The 20580-nt window shown below is 40.7% G+C and overlaps 1 protein-coding gene across 1 annotated transcript; it reads right to left on the bottom strand.

The window, feature by feature from the left end:
* Positions 1-15148: 15148 nt before the first annotated feature.
* Positions 15149-19746, bottom strand: COPS8 (COP9 signalosome subunit 8; the record flags this gene model as incomplete). The annotated part of the gene is made up of 5 exons (XM_010165212.1): positions 15149-15539; positions 16846-16887; positions 17993-18055; positions 18525-18632; positions 19614-19746. Coding segments are annotated over 5 exons (426 nt in total), but the record flags the coding sequence as incomplete, so codon positions are not given.
* Between the last annotated feature and the right edge of the window lie 834 nt (positions 19747-20580).

Raw genomic sequence — 20580 nt, 5'->3', positions numbered from 1 at the left:
TGTTCCTGCCCAGATGCAACACCCTACACATTATGCAAGCACCTACACCCACTCGGATCTCAAAGGTAAGAAAAGAGGCTGTATCTGAGGAGGTAGAAATTACTTGAGATCCAAACAAAAAGAAATCACACAGAATGAATCTCTTCTAGTGTGCGTCATTTTCCACACCCAGTCCAGCAGCACTGGCTGGGTCACAGCACATCTACAGAATAACACACAGTTACAGGTCTACCACTAAATTACAGTCTCAATAGACTTCACTGCCTGTGGCAAAAAGCCCCATAAACCACAGCTGATCTCTAGCCTGCTTCCAGCTACTAGATCTGGTTGTTCCCCTGGCTGCTAGGCTAAACCAAACAAACACTCACTGATCTCATCCTCAGGTAAATACTCAAAACTCACAGCTTTGGTTTTTGTTTTAAAGGCCAACTTACTCTTGAATCAACTAACTAGATCAAACTTAGTGAGGGTCCAGATATCTCACATCTTCAGGTTACCAGATGCCCTCCAACCCAACAGAAATAGTGCTGCTGCCTAAGGTCCTCATCCTTTACTCGATCACCGCCCACTGAGAACATACAAAAGCATCTCTAACACTCAGGAGGGAAGGACCTTCTGTCCCACCATAAGCAGTTCAACAACTTCATAGAACCTAAACTTCATTCCACCTCTCCTTTCCTCACCCTTCAGCTCTTACTCCTTTGAAAAGGAAGCAGGTGGTAATAAAAAACTTTGCAAGCTGTGGTCTGCATCACTCTGCCACACCACAGTGCTGTACACACATTGCCTCATCATAGCTTAAAAATAAACCATCCCCACCCTGAGATGTCTATATATGTGCCCTGCAAATTCAAGAAAACACTGCTTAAAGGTAATGTTGACTAAAGAGAAAGCCTGCAGTTCCCTTGGAAGAGCAGCGGACTAGCTGATGTTATTTATAGCACTTAGCTGGCACATGTCTGCAACCTCCCACAAATCAACGAAGGGGACAACCTCTGTGCAAGGGGTAGCACGCTGCAGAAAGACATAAGAGAGCAGTTAAGGCACATAACTCAAGGTCCATTTGCTTCACACACATAGTAGGCTCTCCAAGGCCATCTGGGAGTGATCCATCAAGGCAGGTGGTTAAATACTCCACAGCTAGCCCTTGCGTGAGGAGGAAATAGCATGTTCTCACCATCTAACAATAAAATGGGCAAGGGTGAAAGCCTCAAGAGGGTACTCAAAGCTGTTGGTGACACCACCTGTCACTTCACTGCTGCCTGTGGATTTATTTGTAGGTCATACAAGCTCCCAAGCTCCCAGAAAAGTGCTGATTTTTTACCTTTCCCCAGGCTTTGCAGTGACAGGCACAGACCCAGAGGGCAATTTGAAAAGATACCACTTAGTACAACCCTACCAAGTTTTATTTCTCAGCCAAGAAGAACTTGAGCCTTTTTTTTAGTCTTTTGCAACAAGTGCTGTCTTTCAGATTCACAAATTCAGACTGAAGTTTGCTGAGTTTTGAAAGCCTTGACTGAATTGTGGCACTTGGGCAGGTCAGGAAGATGGTAAGAGCTATCTGTTTTGCATTATTTTAACCCTTAAATCAAGCAAAACTTGGCAGGGTTTGGTTTGCAAACTTTTTTCAATCACAAATTCCATTAATGAGAAAAGCTCTCAAGGGATGGAAGTTTAGTGTTACAAAAGCATTCTAAACTGAAATAAGTATATTGCAAAAACATTAATTTTCTCTCTGTGTGGTGGTTTGGGTGGATTCACTGGTACAAAGGTATCTAACTGGTCAATATAGTAGAGCTCTCCCCGCTTCTTCCCTGGATAAGAATTGATCATAGAATCATAGACTGGTTTGGGTTGGAAGGGCCCTTAAAGATCATCCAGTTCCAACCCCCCTGCCATCAGCAGGGACACCTTCCACTAGACCAGGTTGCTCAAAGCCTCATCCAACCTGGCCTTCAACACTTCCAGGTAGGGGGCATCCACAACTTCCTTGGGCAACCTGTTCCAGTGTCTGACCACCCTCACAGTGAAGAGCTTCTTCCTAATATCTCATCTAAACCTCCCCTCTTTCAGTTTAAACCCATTTCCCCTTGTTTTGTCATTAACTGCCCTTATGAAAAGTCCCTCCCCAGCTTTCTTGTAGCCTCTTCAGGTACTGGGAGGCCACTAGAAGGTCTCCCTGAAGCCTTCTCTTCTCCAGGCTGAACAGCCCCAACTCTCTCAGCCTGTCCTCACAGGAGAGCTGCTCCAGCCCTCGGATCATCCTGGTGGCCTTCTCTGGACTTGTTCTAACTGCTCCAGGTCTCTCTTGTGATAGGGGCTCCAGAACTGGATGCAGTACTCCAGGTGGGGCCTTACAAGAGCAGAGTAGAGGGGCAGAATCACCTCCCTCGACCTGCTGGACACGCTTCTCTTGATGCAGCCCAGGATACTGCTAAGGATTGATACTGCTAAGAAAAAGAAAAGTCATAGATATTCTTTCTGCATCACTCCATAACCAAAGCTGTGCAAAACTACAGGTTCTGCCTTCAAATGAATCAAATTTTAGCCCAAGGCCTCTCACCTTCCAAAAAACAGTAAAGCAAATCTCCTTTCCCAGGTCAGAGATTCCTTACAAACTGCTCAAGTCCTCCTCTAATTCCCTGTCGGTTGGTTCATTTCAGTGTCTTTTAAATTCCAAGTTGGAGCCAAGGTGCTAGTTAGGAGATACTACAGTGATGATATGTCTCTTAAAGTAGACAAACATCACTGACTCAACTTTGGGGAAAAATTAAACCATCCAGTAACCATATAAGGTGAATGCATCCATCCCCCTCTAGGTAGCAAGGATGTATCTGAACTGAAATACAGAGCAAAACCACCTGCCAACAGGATTATCCATGTTTATAACCCTCCAAGATTTATTCTCCAAATCAGAGTCCTAAAACTTTCACTCACTTCTAGTATGGCTGGTGGTCTTAGCAGCTTTTCTGGCACATGCCTAAAGACAGTAAGACAAATCCAGTTCTTGTTGAATGAGAAACAAGTCTCCACCCAAGTTCTGAGAGAGCACAATCACCTCCTCACTCAATCTTAGTTCAGGCAACTTACCATCAGTTATTTGACAGCCTAGTTTCAAAATTATCATCTACCCAGCCTTCAGGCCATTCCTACTGCAATCTCCAAGTTAGCCTTTGTACATTAAAAAACTAAAACTCTTCTGTTCCTTAAAGGTGTGCTCACCTCCAGCATATCCAAAGAAGTCTCACCACAATCAATTAACAACTCAGCTGTACTCTGTTAAATCCTTAAGCCAGCTGAGACCTGGACAGGCAGCCAAAAAGCATGAAAGAATGAGTCTAGATAACCCCCCTCTCAGATGATTAGCATTTAAGAAGGTTGTCCCATGGAAATCAACTATTGCAAAATCAAGTAACAACTGGACACGCAACACATGGCTTGGATGAGTCACTGAGCAGCAGGGGAAAAGATCAACAATTTTTTTGGCATATCAGACAATTCTTCCCACTCTCAATTCTACTCCCACATGTTTCCTCACATTTTAGAAAATGTTAATTGGAACCTAAGCAGCTCAGGATTCACCTACATCATGCTAGACACTAGATACTGTACACATATGAGATGGCTCATTCCCAGGACACATACAGCAAGAAGAGAGGAGTGGGGGGAAAGCAAGAGAAAGGAGAAATTGGTAATCCCTGACAAACAGCCCAAAAACTTGTGTGTTAAAAGGTTAAATAATTTCCTGTGGTCACAGAGAGTTTTCTCCCAATGCTAAGACTTCAACAGAGACACTCCAAACCTTTGGATGGTATCCGAGCAATTCCCTTTGACCTAAATTTTCCTCTCCAAATAGCCAAAGTAGCATTACAAAAGGTTCTCACACTGACTCTAATTGAAGTTACACAAAATAGCCATTAATAGCATTAATGAGACTGGGCTGCAAGTTTCAACAAAGACAAGACCTTCAGCATGGATCCAAACTGGTAATAGAGTAGGATGTTCCCTGATAATTAGACATTTTTCTTGTAATCAAATCAGCTAGTATTTTAATGTGAAAGCAGAATTTGCTCTTCAGGACCTCAGGAGAGCATTTACTAATCCTGAGCTTTACTCACCAGATGTTAAAGGGTCATGAACCTGTGAGGGCCACAGGAGGCAAAAAATATGCTGAGCTAAGATGTGCCAGGTGAATTAGGGAGCCCTGGTGTCCTCTTGGTCCGAGTCTTCTACATTAAGCTTTTCATCCACTGACTGCTTGGACATACAGCAAGATGGTTTTTTGCCTAAAATTTAGAAAATAACCTTCATTCTGCTTAGAAAACAAAGTTCTCAGACCTGACAGAATATAAGTGCACACCTCATTATATATAATATAATCACAAGAGAGACCTGGAGCAGCTAGAACAAGTCCAGAGGAGGCCACCAGGATGATACAAGGGCTGGAGCAGCTCTGCTGTGAGGACAGGCTGAGAGAGTTGGGGCTGTTCAGCCTGGAGAAGAGAAGGCTCCGGGGAGATCTTATAGTGGCCTCCCAGTACCTGAAGGGGCTACAAGAAAGCTGGGGAGGGACTTTTCATAAGGGCAGTTAATAACAAAACAAGGGGAAATGGGTTTAAGCTGAAAGAGGGGAGGTTTAGATGAGATATTAGGAAGAAGTTCTTCACTGTGAGGGTGGTCAGACACTGGAACAGGTTGCCCAAGGAAGTTGTGGTTGCTCCTCCCTGGAAGTGTTGAAGGCCAGGTTGGATGAGGCTTTGAGCAACCTGGTCTAGTGGAAGGTGTCCCTGCTGCTGGCAGGGTGGTTGGAACTGGATGATCTTTAAGGTCCCTTCCAACCCAAACCATTCTATGATTCTATGCTCTCTAGGCCTGGCTCTTCTCAATAACCCTTTCATTCCTCAAGACTCCTCCAGCATCCACTAGAACAAGGATGTTAGAAGACACATCTTCATATATTCTTTTTATTATCTATTTACAGACCTGTTACTTGTGAATTTGTAATCCCTTTGTGAGTACACAGATATGCTCTGCCTTTACCTCCTTCTGCTGTACAAGTTCCCAAAGCTCACTATATGATATACAGAAGTAGGCTCTGTCTGCTTTAAACCAGTGTCCAAGTATGCCCTACCTCTAGAATTATGGGATGTGCCAAATAAGCTTTGCATTCAGCTCATCCACTGCACTGCCTTCATGACTTCATATATCTCACTCCTCTAGACAATCTCTCTAAATTAGAGGGTCTCAACATTTTCTCTATCTAGAAGTCACCTGTTCTATCCCTCTTATGTTACAGGTACCTTTCTGCATTGTTTCTAACTCAATTCTCATTCTTCAGAGGTGGAAGTCAGAACTATAATACTCAAGTAAATTTTTGTGCAAGAGCATTAAAAGTTTATAGAACAAGAAAATTACTCCCTCTTGTTTCCATTACCCTCTTTGATAATGCTGGGCACTACTGGCTTTTTTCACTATGGCACACTGACAATGATTTTGGACAACTATTGGTAAAGACTCTCCAGTCTCCTTCCAGAGCTGTAAATGCCAGTTTCAAGCTCAGAATCATGTAAACACACCTGCAGATTATTTTGCCCCTGGATACACTGTCTTACCTTTACCTACAGTGCACCAAAACTCACCTGCTACATTTTGTCCATCCAGTTTGGGGAAATTCTTCCAGTTTTCCTTGCCATCAGTGCTGCAATGATGACCCGAAAGACCTTCCTGCTATCAAAAAACTGGGAAATTGTTGCACTTGATCTCCTCTGGGATGTCAATAAAAATATAGAAAGCATTGGTCCTAGCATTTACTCCTCAGGCCCCCAAAATGATTCATCTTTACTGCAAGAGTAGCCGGTAAGCCCTACACTTCACTTTCTACTCTTTAATCAGCTTTCAGGCCTTAAAGGAGCTTTCCTCTGATCTTGCAGTAATAGTATTTCCTCAGTGTTTGGTGTGGGGCATCACAAAATTATTACATTCACTAGATCCCCTTTATCCACATGCCTGAAGACACACTGATAAAAGAGTTCTAGCCAAGGCAAGATTTTTTTGTTTTAAAAAGCCACGGTGGTTCTTACCAAACAGGCTATTTTATCTATAAGTTCAGTGGCTCATCATCTTGACCACAAATATTATTTCCTAGGAAGATATCCAACAATTTCTAGTTCCCAGGCTCTCCCTAGAGACCTTGATGTGAAAGTTACACTGACAACCCACCAGACCTCCAGCACAGCAACTGTTGGCAACAGAAAGTCAGGCACAACTTTTTAGTTTAATATCAGAGTTCTTTCAGACATCTGGTAAATGCTGCTGTGTCTTGGCAGTTTCCAGATATCTTACTTCCATATACAGCCTAATGTTTCCTGTGTATTTACTGTAAATTGATGTAGGTGCCCTTGGCTATCCATTGCAAGGAATCTGCCCAGTGACTGCAACAGCAAAAACTGGTGCAAAAATCATTGCATTGTCAAGGCCAATTTCTCCCAATTTTCTTCTTGACACCCCACTTGCAATACATTTAAGTACCTATGACCTATCAGTTTGAGCACCCTTTGCAAAACACTGCTTGGTTCTGGTTTTGCCCTTTTCATTTCCCATTTACATTTGATCTTCCATGTTTTACAGGCTTTTCTATTCTCCTTGTTTGCTCAAGCTTTCTGCTCTAAGTGCCAGGCTTTCCTCCAAAACACCTCTTCAGCTTTCCTATGGAGCCACTACAGGGGTGCTACACCTTGACTTGCAGCAAGGCATGTTTTATCTGGGCTTCTAAAACAGTAAGTTTAAGTCTCCAGGTAAGTACATAAGCATTGTAGGCATCCTGCTTTGATTGTTTTGGGGGGTTTTTTTGCAGACCTTTGTTTTTAAACTGCCTTGTTTTGGGTTTTTTTGCCTTTCCTAAACCAGAATTTCCATATAGAGAATCTGGCCTGCTCTCTCCAACCACCACATGTGAAATCTAATCATACTGTGACAGCTAGAGTAGTTCTTCAGCTAACATCTGTCCCAAGCAGCACTGAAAAATAAATCAGGAGTACTGAAAAAATAAATCAGGAGTCTTCTCTTGTCTACCACTAGTTGTTCTATGCATTCAAGTTCTCTCTACATCTCACCCCAGTCAGGCTCTGGGGTTTGTCTACATGAGGTATATAGAGTCTCCCACTATTACTACTTGTTCAAATCACTCACCCTTCTGACCTTGAGGATACAATTGGAATATTCTAGTAATAAAAATGCAGTAGAGGACTTCCAACCATTAAGATTTCATTGCAGGTGCCACCCCAAAACACCCCCAGTATTTTTACACTGTTATACTTTATCCCATCTGCACATCCTACTCTGTGTGGACTGTTAGTCACAAGCAGGTGCTCTTCCACTCAACAGGAGCAAAGTCAGTCTCCAGTGTTTTCCATGCTCCCAAAGTTTAGCACATGCCAGCCTGGGAGACTAAATACATAAGCAGTTCCATAGGATTTAAGCCAGTAAGTCCCAAGAGTCCAACTCTGAAATATCAAGGACTGCTGATCATCAGATCAAGGCTGAATCCATTTGCCGTTGTGATTTACCACAGAAACAGCATCAAGCATTAAATATCTGTCAGCAGTTAGTATTGATGGAACTAACCAATTTGTGAAATTAAATACCAAAAGTATCCCTTATTTCCAAATATTAGCTCTCTTAAGGGTAAGAGTAAGTTGAATCCTCCACTGACCTTGTACCAGTTGCACTGTACTGACAGGCTGAAAACGCAACCGAGTTGTAACTACAGTAAAATATTTTAACTATACACACAGTTCCCTTTCTTTGCAGTAGCATTAAGTTATGCAGGGAGATTTCCACTGTGTATGGTACTTAAGTCCTTCATGTTTATTCATAAACTCAGTCTAAAACCAGATCCAGGAAAAGCACAGTGTGTCCTCTTCCTATCCTGAGTTTGTAAAGCTCAGGACTGCCACAGAGCTGGTACACTCCACCTCAGACAGCTTGAGTCCACAGCAAAAGATAAAGCAATAAAACAGGTTTTGTACCTCAAACACATCAGATTTCAAACACCTACAAGAGTGTGCCCTACCTTGTGAATCAGAGGCAAGTCCTGTTCTCAGTGCAGTCAGTGACCTACAAGTCTTGTCACCTCAGATGGATTCTCATCACATATTTTACACCAACCTCAGCTTTGATGGGCTGTCACAATACAAAGTAAGGTAGCAGTCATGATTCAGCACTGTTTGCTCTATCACTTATCCTAGCATAACAGAAGGCTCACATGGAAGAAACAAACTGGGTTCCTGCTCCTAAAAATCATCATTCCTTTCCAGTCTTGTACTTTTATTACATGAGAACAATGTTCAAGAGAAAGATATTCATATTTACTGCAATGCTTTGGAATTAGTTGTAAGCATCCCAAGTACTAATGCTTAACATGTTCTCTGACTTTATTTCCATTGAGGTGTCCCACACAGCCCTAGCACCCCACCTGAAGTTCTTTGCTGTGAGAGCACAGAAGAATCCAGCATTTAATAATCAATCCTGAATTCAGGCAATCAGGAACACACATTACTTTCCATTGCTCAACACAAATAGTTTTAAAGAGCTGCAAGCTTCTCAAGTTAATTAGTATGATCTGAGAATGTAAAATATTTGTAAGTTTGCTTCCCAGCAAGTCATTTGCCTTTTACTTGTCACAGTCCATTGAGAATCAATTGCAAAACTATATTTTATTTCAACACTAAACAGAAGCAAGAAGGTTTTGGTTGCTTTTTTTGTTGTTTTTGTTTTAAATAAGTGTCCACAGCTAGCCAGGTGAAACTACAAAACCTCAGTGCACTGAATTGCCAAAGGTGGCTGACAACTCACATCATTTCCCAGTGCACCAGCTCCAAAATATAAAACCACAGGGCCCATCATTAGCATTCACTAGTACCTGTCAGATTTAAGACAGCTGCAGTCAAAGGACAGCAGACTTACTCCAATATTTTAGCTCCTTTGAGGCTCCTTGGTAGAATAACCATTTACTTTGTTTCCATTGCTTCTGACAGACAAATATTCTGAATTATAACAAATAAACCTAGGCTTTGATTTTAACTCTCCTAAGTGGACTGCAGGAAGCGTGCCAATCATTTACTACATTACAAAAAAGTTCCAACAGGTTATATATTAGAAGATGAGCATTTAAGTGCATTGGAACTGGTTTGTGATGTCAAATGTGACCTGAAGAACTCCACCACATACTTTAACAGTGACTTACAAGCCCTACTCTTCACAAGGCTAAACCTATTTAGAGTATAATCTTGTGAGTCTTTTCTTTTTACTCTTATTTTAGTTACTCTTGGGCTTTATCAAACACATATTAATAAATACTTTCAGAAATCTTACAAAGGCTTTGGGATTGCTTCTCCCAATGCAGGAAGCCTGGGTCTGGGCAGCAGATGCTTTGAATTGCTTGTGGCTCTGGAACTGGAAGGGCCAAGACAGCCAACCCAGACAGTCCTTCCTAGAAGTAAGAAAACACCAACATGTTCTCTGGATGATGGCCCAGCCAACTCCAGTAGGGTAGGACACAGGCAGAACAAACCACCCACCCAAGATCTTTTTCCAGATTTTCTCTGTTGTCTTACACAGGGTTTTACTGCACGTACACCAAAGTTGCTGGAATACAGACTTAATGACCACAGAATCACAGAATGGTGGGGTTGGAAGGGACCTCAGGAGATCATCCAGTCCAACCCCCCTGACAAAGCAGGTTCCCTACACCAGGTTGCACAGGAAAGTGTCCAGGTGGGTTTAGAACATCTCCAGAGATGGAGACTCCACACCCTCTCTGGGCAGCCTGTCCCAGGGCTCTGGCACCCTCACAGTGAAGAAGTTTTTCCTTAAGTTTGTCTGGAACTTCTGGTGTCCCAGTTTGTGCCCATTGCCCCTTGTCCTGTGACTGGGCACCACCGAGAAGAGCCCGGCCCCATCCATTTGGCCCCCACACTTCAGATATTTATAGACATTGATAATTATTAGCTCTCTCCTTGCCTGGGCAGAACTCTTACAACCAACTCTAATAATCAACCTGCAGCATTCATCTGGGAAGCTCTGTAAGATATTGATGTTGAGAGGAAAGAAGCTAGCAGGATGTACAAAGTACAGTGGTCTATACCCTGTGCCTGCTACTACTGTAGCCAGTCACCTCAATAAACTCAGGTCACCAGAGGATTAATTAACATCACACTGAGCTGATGCCCTTTTCACCCTTAAAAGGAGTTTCTCAAATGCTCAGAAACTGGACTGGCCAGTTTCTGCATATATTTTATAGATCAGCAATGCAGAAGAACTTCCACTGGGTTTCAGAATGAATCCAGATTACTAAAGCAAAGAAGAACATTATCTACACCTGGTATCTGCAGTAGGATGCATCAAAATGGATTACAGCAACATCAGTACTGTTCTCCTGCAATGCCTGGTGAGATGTTTTTCTACATGTGCATTCTGCTTTCATGTTTCTTAAGTGAGTTACAGCTCTGAACAGATCCTGCAAAATCTGCTAGGCTTTGTTGTTAAAGCCTTTGGAAGGTTTCCATAAAGATCTTCAGCAGGGAGGCACACTCTACTCTTCTGTCTCCATACCCAGTTTCTCCTTCTTTAACCACCTTTGAGCTGATACATCTTTCTCTACTGAGACAGGAACTGTGGGTAAGTGACACCACTGACCTATGTAGGAGAGGCAAATAAAATGCAAAGAAACAGTGTTTAATTACATGTGGGATGCAGATGAAAATGGAAAACACTAAACTCAAATGGAATTTTTTTTTTTTCTTTCAAATCCTTCATTAATCTCTGCTCCCAACTGAATTCTTAATGGTTCCTTAACCCAAAGATCCTCCCACTCCAGCACTGTTCCAAGCACTGCAGACGGAAAAGCGTTTGGAAGAACTTCAAAACCCACATCAGTTGCTTCCATTAAAATAAAGCAAATATGGACACAAAAATACTTCCTTTTTTTGAGTTGAAAGGACAGAGTTAAAGTAGCCCAGGTAAATATTCAAACGCTGAAAGATCTCACTTCAGGAAATAATTTACACAATGTATTTACCAGACAGAGCTCTGGATAGGGAAGCACAAAGCAATGCTAGGCTTGCCAGAGCAGTGAAAGTGTAAACCAAAATCCTTTAGCACAGATCATGTCTAACAAATGGCCTAACATTTCCACTCAGCAGAATTTGTTAGTGACCCCTTTGAGACTGCAATATTTTAGCACAAGATAGGCCCAAGCCAAAAGAGAAAAAACTTTTCTACAAATACATCTGATTTTGGCTTTTGTAATGCCATATGTCACCAAGTTGTTTACACTTTCCATAGTATCAAAGTACACTCAATTGAAGGCAATAATATGAGTTAGAGGAAGCCTAAAAATAGCTACTGTACTGAGACATCACACTGCCTGCAAGAGAACTGAACTCCCCTTTTCTATGATGCTCACCTCCTGTCTTTGCTTCCTAGGTTAACCAGAGCTCTATGGACAGATTTCACTCTGCATTTCAGAGACTGGTTAAGTCTTCTTCACCTAATTAAACAAACTATGTTATATGATAACATCTGTCTTTACCTAGTGACCATTAAATCCAACTGTGAAGTTCATTAGTGACCTACTGTAACTTCAACCCTTCTGATCCAATACTTTTAAACCAAAGCACATCATTTATCATTGTACTTTGAGACAGCTCTCATTCCCATTTTGAGGAACCATGGCACAGTGCAGTTCAGGAACCAAATTAATCATGATAAAGTATCACACAATGTCCACAAAGAACTACAATAAACTTGTCACTGGATGTGAATTTCCTATTTATAGGTAGTGTGAACCAGCTGATAGCCTGTTGCGGGATAAAATCGTTCACTCACTTCAAGAATATGTTGGAAAAGTAAAATTCTGACTTTATAAGCTCAATACATGCCAAGCAAGTTCACTAAAGGTCTCCTAACAGTTATCAACAACATCCCTACAAACATCCCATTTGTATTAAGCTGTAGCATTGGCAGTAGATTAAGTCCTATTCCAGTGTTAATTCCAATTACCATCAATAAAGCAACTTGTCCCATTTGCCTTTCCCAGACGCAAAGCACAGCATTCCATTTGGCTATAATACCCCTACTTCTCCTACATTTAATATCTCTAGCTCCTTTAACAAGTCTTAAACTCATCCTGCTCCTCACCTGCTTATTTAAAACCTAAAAAAAAAAAAAATAAATGAGAGTCTAGACAGGGGAACCAGGCAGCATTTTCATTAGTAAAAAGGAGAAACACTAAAAATAAATAGAAGAGTATTAGAGAAATTTGGGGTTGGTTTTGTAGGCAATTTCAAATCTACTAATTTTTTCTACAAAGAATCAACAAATATGGATGAAGTAGTCTACTTCACATACTAGAGATTTTCACCAAAACTACACAAACTAGTAGACTAAAGGGGAAAGGATTGGTTAAGGGGTAGTAGCAGGATCCGAGGGCTGGAGCACCTCTCCTATGAGGACAGGCTGAAAGAGTTGGGGCTGTTCAGCCTGGAGAAGAGAAGGCTCCGGGGAGACCTTCTAGTGACCTCCCAGTACCTGAAGGGGCTACAAGAAAGCTGGGGAGGGACTTTTCGTAAGGGCAGTTAATGACAAAACAAGGGGAAATGGGTTTAAACTGAAAGAGGGGGAGGTTTAGATTAGATATTAGGAAGAAGTTCTTCACTGTGAGGGTGGTCAGACACTGGAACAGGTTGCCCAGAGAAGCTGTGGCTGCTCCTCCCTGGAAGTGTTGAAGGCCAGGTTGGATGAGGCTTTGAGCAACCTGGTCTAGTGGAAGGGGTCCCTGCTGATGGCAGGAGGTTGGAACTGGATGAGTTTTAAGGTCCCTTCCAATCCAAACCATTCTATGATTCATAGTGGAGGAGGCCGCCATAAATTGCTGTAATACCTGTTATGTTCAACACTGATAAAAGTTTTTTAAGTTAGCAAGGCAACACTGCTAAGATTATATAGTTATTCACAAAGTCAAAGCAAGTCTGATGAGAAACATCACAAGTGTCTTCCAGCACTGAAATGTCACTTACTGTTTCACTTCCCATTTGTTATCCATGCACTGTACTAACCAGAGGGGAAAATCCTGACTAAGGACATGCAATCCATGCACAACCACCTCGTTATTCCTGATGATGAAAGACACTCAAGTCATTGTCATTACTCTGCTGAGAACAGGGCAGTGCTCAGAGAGAAGTTAAAACAGAGCCAATCTTAGAAAGGATCAGGAACAAACAGAAAATATTCTGCTGTTGTTACAAGCTATGCTACATCCACTGCATGACTAGTAAGAGTGGCAAAAAGCAGCCCAGCTGAAAAAGGATATTTGTGAACCAGAAACCATAATAAAGGGCAATGAGGATGAAAAAGATCTGAAATAGCTTGGATTCCAAAGAATTACAAACAAAAGAAAGCGTGGCAGGGAGCACAGCAGTCAAGGCAAGCTATGAGTTAATGCCATACTCAAAGATAAAAGCCAGCTTAAATTTTACAGTAGATTAGAGATCTCAAAATTATGAACTTGTTAGAACTGGGCAGAGAAGAGTCAAACTCAAGATATTTGACACAGATTCAATACTAGATGAAATATATTGATTACCAGTGTCCACACTGCTCCTCTCCTATTACCATTTATTAAGTGCAAGCAGTTAGTAATCCTTTAATCACGTCTCATTTTCATTGCTGCAAGCACAGTTATCCTTGTGTGCTCCAAACAACTGCAGAGTTGCACAATATATACACAGAAGGGGAAATTTTCACTTCACTCTTCAAATACTTTACACCTGTGAACATCCTGAAAGGTATCTGAAAGGTACCAGTGGTTTTTTATTAATATAAAACCATACAATTGCTGCACACAAAGCTGTTCAAAATATCTCTCTAGGTATAATGTGTTGCACCAATCTTTACCTAGCCCTATCCAAATTATACCAATAAGAATTCATTAAAAACTAGCCAAACCAGAATTGTACTCTAAGGAAAATTAAAAACTCAAGTACACAAGGTCAGTGTAAACATGGTCTTTAATATTACTGAAGACAAATTTTGAAATCCAAGTCTTCGGTGGGTTTCAAATAAATAATCATTTTGAGTTAAGTGTTTACATATAAAGGGAGCTCTCAAAAGCAGCAGTGCACAGTTTGTAATTCCTCCCTGCTAACACATCTCCAACGAGAGAATGTACAGTAGGTAGTGCACACTGGGGGGTGGGGGGGGGGAAACCAATCACAACATAGGGCACACTTGCCATCTTCAATTAAACAACCAAATATGATGTTGAAAAGAGGGGAGATGCAAATGAAGGCATGCACTGCCCTTTAAAGCACCACTATTTTCCCCATAGACTTTTTACCAGCATCACACAAATAAGAAGCCTGGGGAATGCAAATCATCTTTCTGCTTCTAAAAAATCCACTCTTAAAAGATTAACACAGCAGTGCTCCACTATAGAAAATGTATTCCTCAAACTGACATTGCAGCATAAAAATATCATTCCCATCCTAATTGGTCTCTCTGCTCAGGGACACCTACTCTTAATTTTTAAATTCCTCTCCAATAACTGCAGAGGTAATCCAGAAATATTAAAGATAGGTAAGAGCTGTTGTTTCTTGTAGATTCTGGCCTGGTGTACTGAAAAGAACAAAGACACAACAGGCCTCAAGAAGTTGTATGGTTACCCAGCAAAATTGTCTCGTGTCCTACGTCACTCAAATAAAACCTTCCAAAAGTAAAAATTCTTCCTCAAAGTGAAGATTTGCTTTTTCTTAAATGACTCAAATCATTCTGCTGTAAAAACATGCCCAATGTGAAGTTTCTCACATGGAAACAAGAAGATTTAACAAGCCAGAAAGATCAACAAGAAAATCAGTTATAAATATGCCACTAATATACCTGCAAAAGAGTTATTGTAAATTGTTCTCTTATTTAAGTTTCTGTTTCATCAAAACATTGTCTCTCTGCAGATCTGGGTAGGGCAGTCTTCCACTCTTTGCACTTTAGTTCAACATGCAATTGATCTGTGATAAGAGCTTCAGTACTCACCATCGAAGCACACAACCTACTAGCAGAAATTCCTCACCACAGTTAACCTGCTTCAGGACTCCATTTTTCTTCTCCATTCCTAATATACTTGAAAAAAGTTCTGCCTCTCTCTGCTATGAGTCAATAAAAAAAACCCCTTACTATGTAATACTGCTGTGTACCTACTGAATAAACATTACTGGAGTTATAGGATTGTTTCAATTGCTAGCTTGGCTTTGGCAAAACATGACTTGGGCTAACATACACCACATGCTTCACACATTTGAGTAGGGGACACTGCAACATTTAACAGATACAAAAAAATAAATCTTAGATATTTCTATAACTGTCAGTACACAGGACTCCCAAGTTGTTCTGAGAACAGGAGCAGGGTAATCAATTTTCAAGGAAAGCCACATAGTCAGTCAATCTGGCCAACTGCTGTTCATTTGGAATTGGTGGAACCGGAGCAGGTTCTACAAAGATAAAACAAATGCATTGTTAATGAAATTAAGAAAGCAAATCCATCCACAATATCATCCATCACAACAGTAAGGAAAAAATTAAAAGCATCAGACTGTTCAACAGTCTTATGGAGGGGAATATCTTCACTGTATCTCCTACCCAGGCAGCTTTAGCTGACACTACCTTTCTGTCATCTGCAACTTTAAGTAGTCCAAGAGTTATCAAGAGCAGAGACAGCTGTAACAAGTTCCAGTTGTCAGCAGTCTCCAATTCTTTTTTTCATATACTGGAGTTTGAATAATGAAGACTGACTGTATTCCCACTTGACCAAAAAAGCTCCTGGAGCTCTTCAGTTGCTCCTTTCCTGAGAAGGTGCCATACTGAAGACAGTAAATAAATCTTACTGGGTTATCTGACTAACAAAACACAGCAAAGTACTGCACAGGGTACAGAAGAATGAAGTAGACACACAGATCCTTATATAAATGCCAGCTAACTTGAGATTACAGTTTAGTAAAACATTGGAAGACAAGTGACTAAAGGCAGGGAGATAAGAATTAAAAATCAGAAATAAAAAAAGAGCAGGAAAATTTGCAGGTACTCTTCCTAAAGAGTTAACAAACTAGCACTCAGGATAAAGCAGATGTACTGCTTAGGGCTGCAAGGACATGACAGAGGAGGCTGACAATCAAAAGAATGTGTTCAAAAAGCAAGACCCCAACTCTTGAAATTGGCTTGGAATTAAACCTGGAAATTTAAGACACTTTTTGGCAATTGTGTTAGACACAGCAAGCCACCAATTGAGATCTGCTGTCGCTACCTGGTGAACAGCCAACAGTGCTCAGAGTCAGCATGACAATTTGTTACACCTCAATCTGTAGCTGAGCTCTGAGGAAAACGAGAAGATTGTTTTCTTCTACAGGGAAGACTTCTGAAGTCTCACATCACACACAGGTAACCAAACCTACTCAGAGTTGCTTTGTGAAGAAATTGCCTGGAAGTCAGAAGTTTTCACCAAAACCCTTTTTGTTTTACAGGGGCCGTCTACCCCTGCTTTGGAATTTGCTCCTTTTTTCAGCTATGGAAGTGGGAATCTCAGGCACTCCTCAAAACATGAGGGGAAGAGAAGACAGATGCAGAAATACATTTACATAGCACCTGATTGGGGTTTGTTTGAGGTTTTTTTTTGAGGGGGCAATGATGACATTCACTTCTCTAGGACCCAATTCCTATTCTGTGGTGCAGATGAAGTTGTGTTTATACTAAGCATGCAAGTTTTAGAAACATGCAAGTAGGTTATATATAAACAGGAAGTACCTGATGAAGGAATAAATCTGTTAAAGGAAGCTTCCAGCACACCTGAAGAAAAACACAATAGAAGTTAGCCCAGCAGACTACACATCAAGCCAAAACTGGATTAAAAGGTAATTAAAATTAAGCCTGTTCATCTACCCATTTTACTTCATAACTAAAAAGCAGAATACCCAAGGCTTAGCTGGTTCAACACAGCTTCAAAATAAGATGACAACCTCCTGCCTCTTTCTTTTGCCTCTAAAATAGTTCTTGCACTCACTTTGGAAAAGAACCACATGAGAAAACTGATCATGTGCGAAAGCCCAGGGCTCTGTGGTTGGTTACATGCCCTGAGGGATACATTTCAACACCTTGCCCAGCACTTGTTTATTATAATGTTCTGGGCTCTGAACACCTACAAATTCTGCCCATACAAACAAGATATTTTTTTTTCTTAGCCTAATAGACGTTGCCCTTTTAGATATGCTACAATTTGTCTCCTTCCAGAGCTGCACTGTGCAGTGTAAGAGCAGTCATTTCAGCTCTGCCTTTGCCTAATTTTTTTTGCTTCAGCCAGCCATAGATACTGCCTTAGGGGAAAAAAAAAAAGTATTTTTGCAGGCTGAGCTTTGCAGAAATAGATATTCTGCCATCAACATTATGATAGTGAAGAAGAGATCCAGTAGGACAAGTTTTAAAAAGCAAAGGAAATTATATGAACAACTTGAGCACCTCAGAACTTGAGCTCCAAAGATCCACTAGATCCCTGCCCAAAGAAGTTCTACTTCTGGAAAAAATCTCAAGTTCAAAATGGTATATTTTTTACTCATCTTTATTAGATTAAGACATGTCATTTGAGGTCATGCAACTTATGTTCCACTAAGTCAGAGCCAGCAACAGAGGAGGAGCAGGAGAAATCATAGCATATCCTGTCTGCTTTTGTTTAAAAAAAGTTAATTTGAGGATGTACTTTAATCCAAACTACTTGTAACCCCAAACCAAACCCACTACTTGAATTCCTACATTTTATAAACATCCCATGTTTTACAGCAGCATAAGCTGCCATAAAAAATATCTAAAAGAATATTGTGCAAAATTTTAATTAAAAACTAACACCTAATTACTAGAAAATGCTCAACTCAGTGGTTGGTGAAATAACAGCTCCACCTACCTGGTTTTTTAGGCATTACCATACGAGTTGAAAAGTCTGCTTGCCAGCCCTGGTCTAATACACCTGAAAAGGCATTTTTGTATGTGTAAGAACAATTATATGACTGCTAGAAATGTCAAATAAAGACACACATTAAGAACAGTAGAAAAACATCAGTACACTGTCTATATGGCACAACTCTTGAGACATATTTCTTGTTAGCATTTAGACATTTAGTTTGACAAATAAGCTGATGAAAGTAATGACAGTACACAAAACTAGGTTAACACACTACCTTCAGTCTTCCCTCATTGTGGAACTGCTTTAATGCTTCTACATATAGAAGAGGAAGATAACCAATGGCAAATAAAGTCAAACACTTATCCAGAACCAAGACATTTATCTCTATTCACTGCCTCATCACTTCTCTCTAGAAGTCTCAGAATTTGTATATGTGTGTTTATTTACCATATTTATTTACCATGTTTATTTACCTTACAGCTCTCTGATCTTAACCAGTAGAAAAACTTCTCAGTGAATAAATGCAAAGTACCTTTCACAGCCTCTTCTACAGGAAGCCCAACAAAAGCTGCAAAATCATCTGCAACTATTGAGGTATATGCCTGAGAAACCAGTCCAAAGGCTCGTCTCCTAGTGGCATCTAAGAAGAGAGAAACACTGTAAGCAGACAGTAAACTTATCTCCATAACTAGGAAATGTGGGAAATTATTTTCCAATTCTAACACATTTGGAAAATCACTACCACCTTTAAAGCCAGCACTTTAGAAGCTCCCTCTCCCTTCTCACAAGTACCACAGTCAGCAGCCAGAGACAACAGCTTGCTCTGCACCAGGACAAAACCCCTCAGAGACCACATTTAACTTCCAAATGCAGTTTGTAGCATCTTGGGTGCTACCACCAGTATATAAATCAGTTAAGGAAACTCTGCTTCCAATGGCATTCACCATTTGCAATAAGTTTATGTGTCAAATAGTTCAGAATCAGATTTAAAAAATCATGAAAAAAGCAATTAGTCAAACTATTCATGCCTTTTTAATCACATCTGCTTCAACACCAAGGCATCTGCAAATCAGTTGTTTCTAAAGCTACAGAAAATGTGTTATTACAAAATATTTTGGAAGGCTTTTGCAGTCTGTACTGCCCTCTAGGAGTCAGACTTTGCATGCTACTGTTGCACAGTCTATAACTAAATATTTGTCTACAGCCACATTTAAAAGAAAAAACTTCAAGTGTCACCAGGTTCTGAAAGGTCAAAGCAAGTTCCCTAGATTACTGGTTAAAAGTCTGATAAAACTGGATAAATAATGGCCTATTTTGCTATTACAGAACAAAATATACAGTGTATGACATCCCAGTATGAAAGAACATACAATCACACACAAAATCTTAATTATTAAAACTTGTTTCTACAAGTTTTTGCAAAGAGATTTTTATTTACACCTGATACCTAAAATCCTTTAAGTAAAACCTACTTGGTAGGTTTTGGCAACAAGCTTCCAAACCACTCCTGATTTTTCATAAGGAGTACTCATTTGTCTACTTGTCTATTTATGTTTGAGCACACAGAAATAATTTAAGGCATGACATAATTCCATGCTACCTACAAGAGTTCAATTTATACCTCTAAGTGCTTCCATAATTGGTTGAATAGTCTCAGACCACTGATGTGCACTGATGGTTGTATAGATTCCTGGGAAGTCTCTCTGCCAGATTCTTTGTCCTACTGACCAAACTGCACCAAGTTCAGCATTTGCCTGTTGCAAGAGGAAAAAAAAACCCACAACTAGTTAATCCAGAATTGTATATTCTCTACAGTGACCATTCTGTACAAACAGAATTTCCACTCCTCTCCTTTTCCCATTGCAAGAGTGTATCACAATACCTGTAATGATGAACAGGGAAGAAATGGGAAACCTTTTTCTAGCAGTTATCAATGCTTCAAGCTCCCCAGCCCTTCCTCTGTCAAAACTTGGCACCCACATAAGCAAATTTTGCTCATATGTTGTATCAATCCAGGCTGACACATCAGCTAGAGCTATCATGGATGATATTTTGCACTCAGCCTACTGACAGAGGTTGCAAAGAGGCAGGGACAGCTTACTTTCTGCTTAGAGCAATGCCTGTCTCTTCAGCAGAGGCTTTGTAAAGTGCACAGGCTGTTTGCACAGCGAAGGCAATTTCCAGCTGGGGTGTCTTGCAGCCTTGACAATAGCTCACACTTACTTTGGTGCCATACTCACTACAACTCCTCTCCTACTACTGGTTTTAAGGGCTACTTCTACTGTGTTACATACACATTGTCATTTGGGCAACTGGACTCCAGAACAGCCTGTCAGAATAGCAACCAAACTGGGTAATAAAGCAGTATTTTTCAACTGTAAAGAACCAATTTGTTTCTGAAGTTAAGACTCATACTAATTATTACTTGACTCAATTAGCAAGAGATTGATCAACACACAGACATGAAAAAATACTATGCTTTGAGGTGTAACCTTCCCAAAATAATTCATGCAGTGAGGTTCCCCACTAAGAACAATGTTTCACATGAAATGCAAGTAGGCAGCTGGGTCTCTTTAGCTTGGAGAAGA

The sequence above is a fragment of the Antrostomus carolinensis genome, unplaced genomic scaffold (assembly GCF_000700745.2).
Source record: "Antrostomus carolinensis isolate BGI_N321 unplaced genomic scaffold, ASM70074v2 scaffold46583, whole genome shotgun sequence".
Taxonomy (NCBI): Eukaryota; Metazoa; Chordata; class Aves; order Caprimulgiformes; family Caprimulgidae; genus Antrostomus; species Antrostomus carolinensis.
This window is presented reverse-complemented; position numbering and strand designations above follow the sequence as displayed.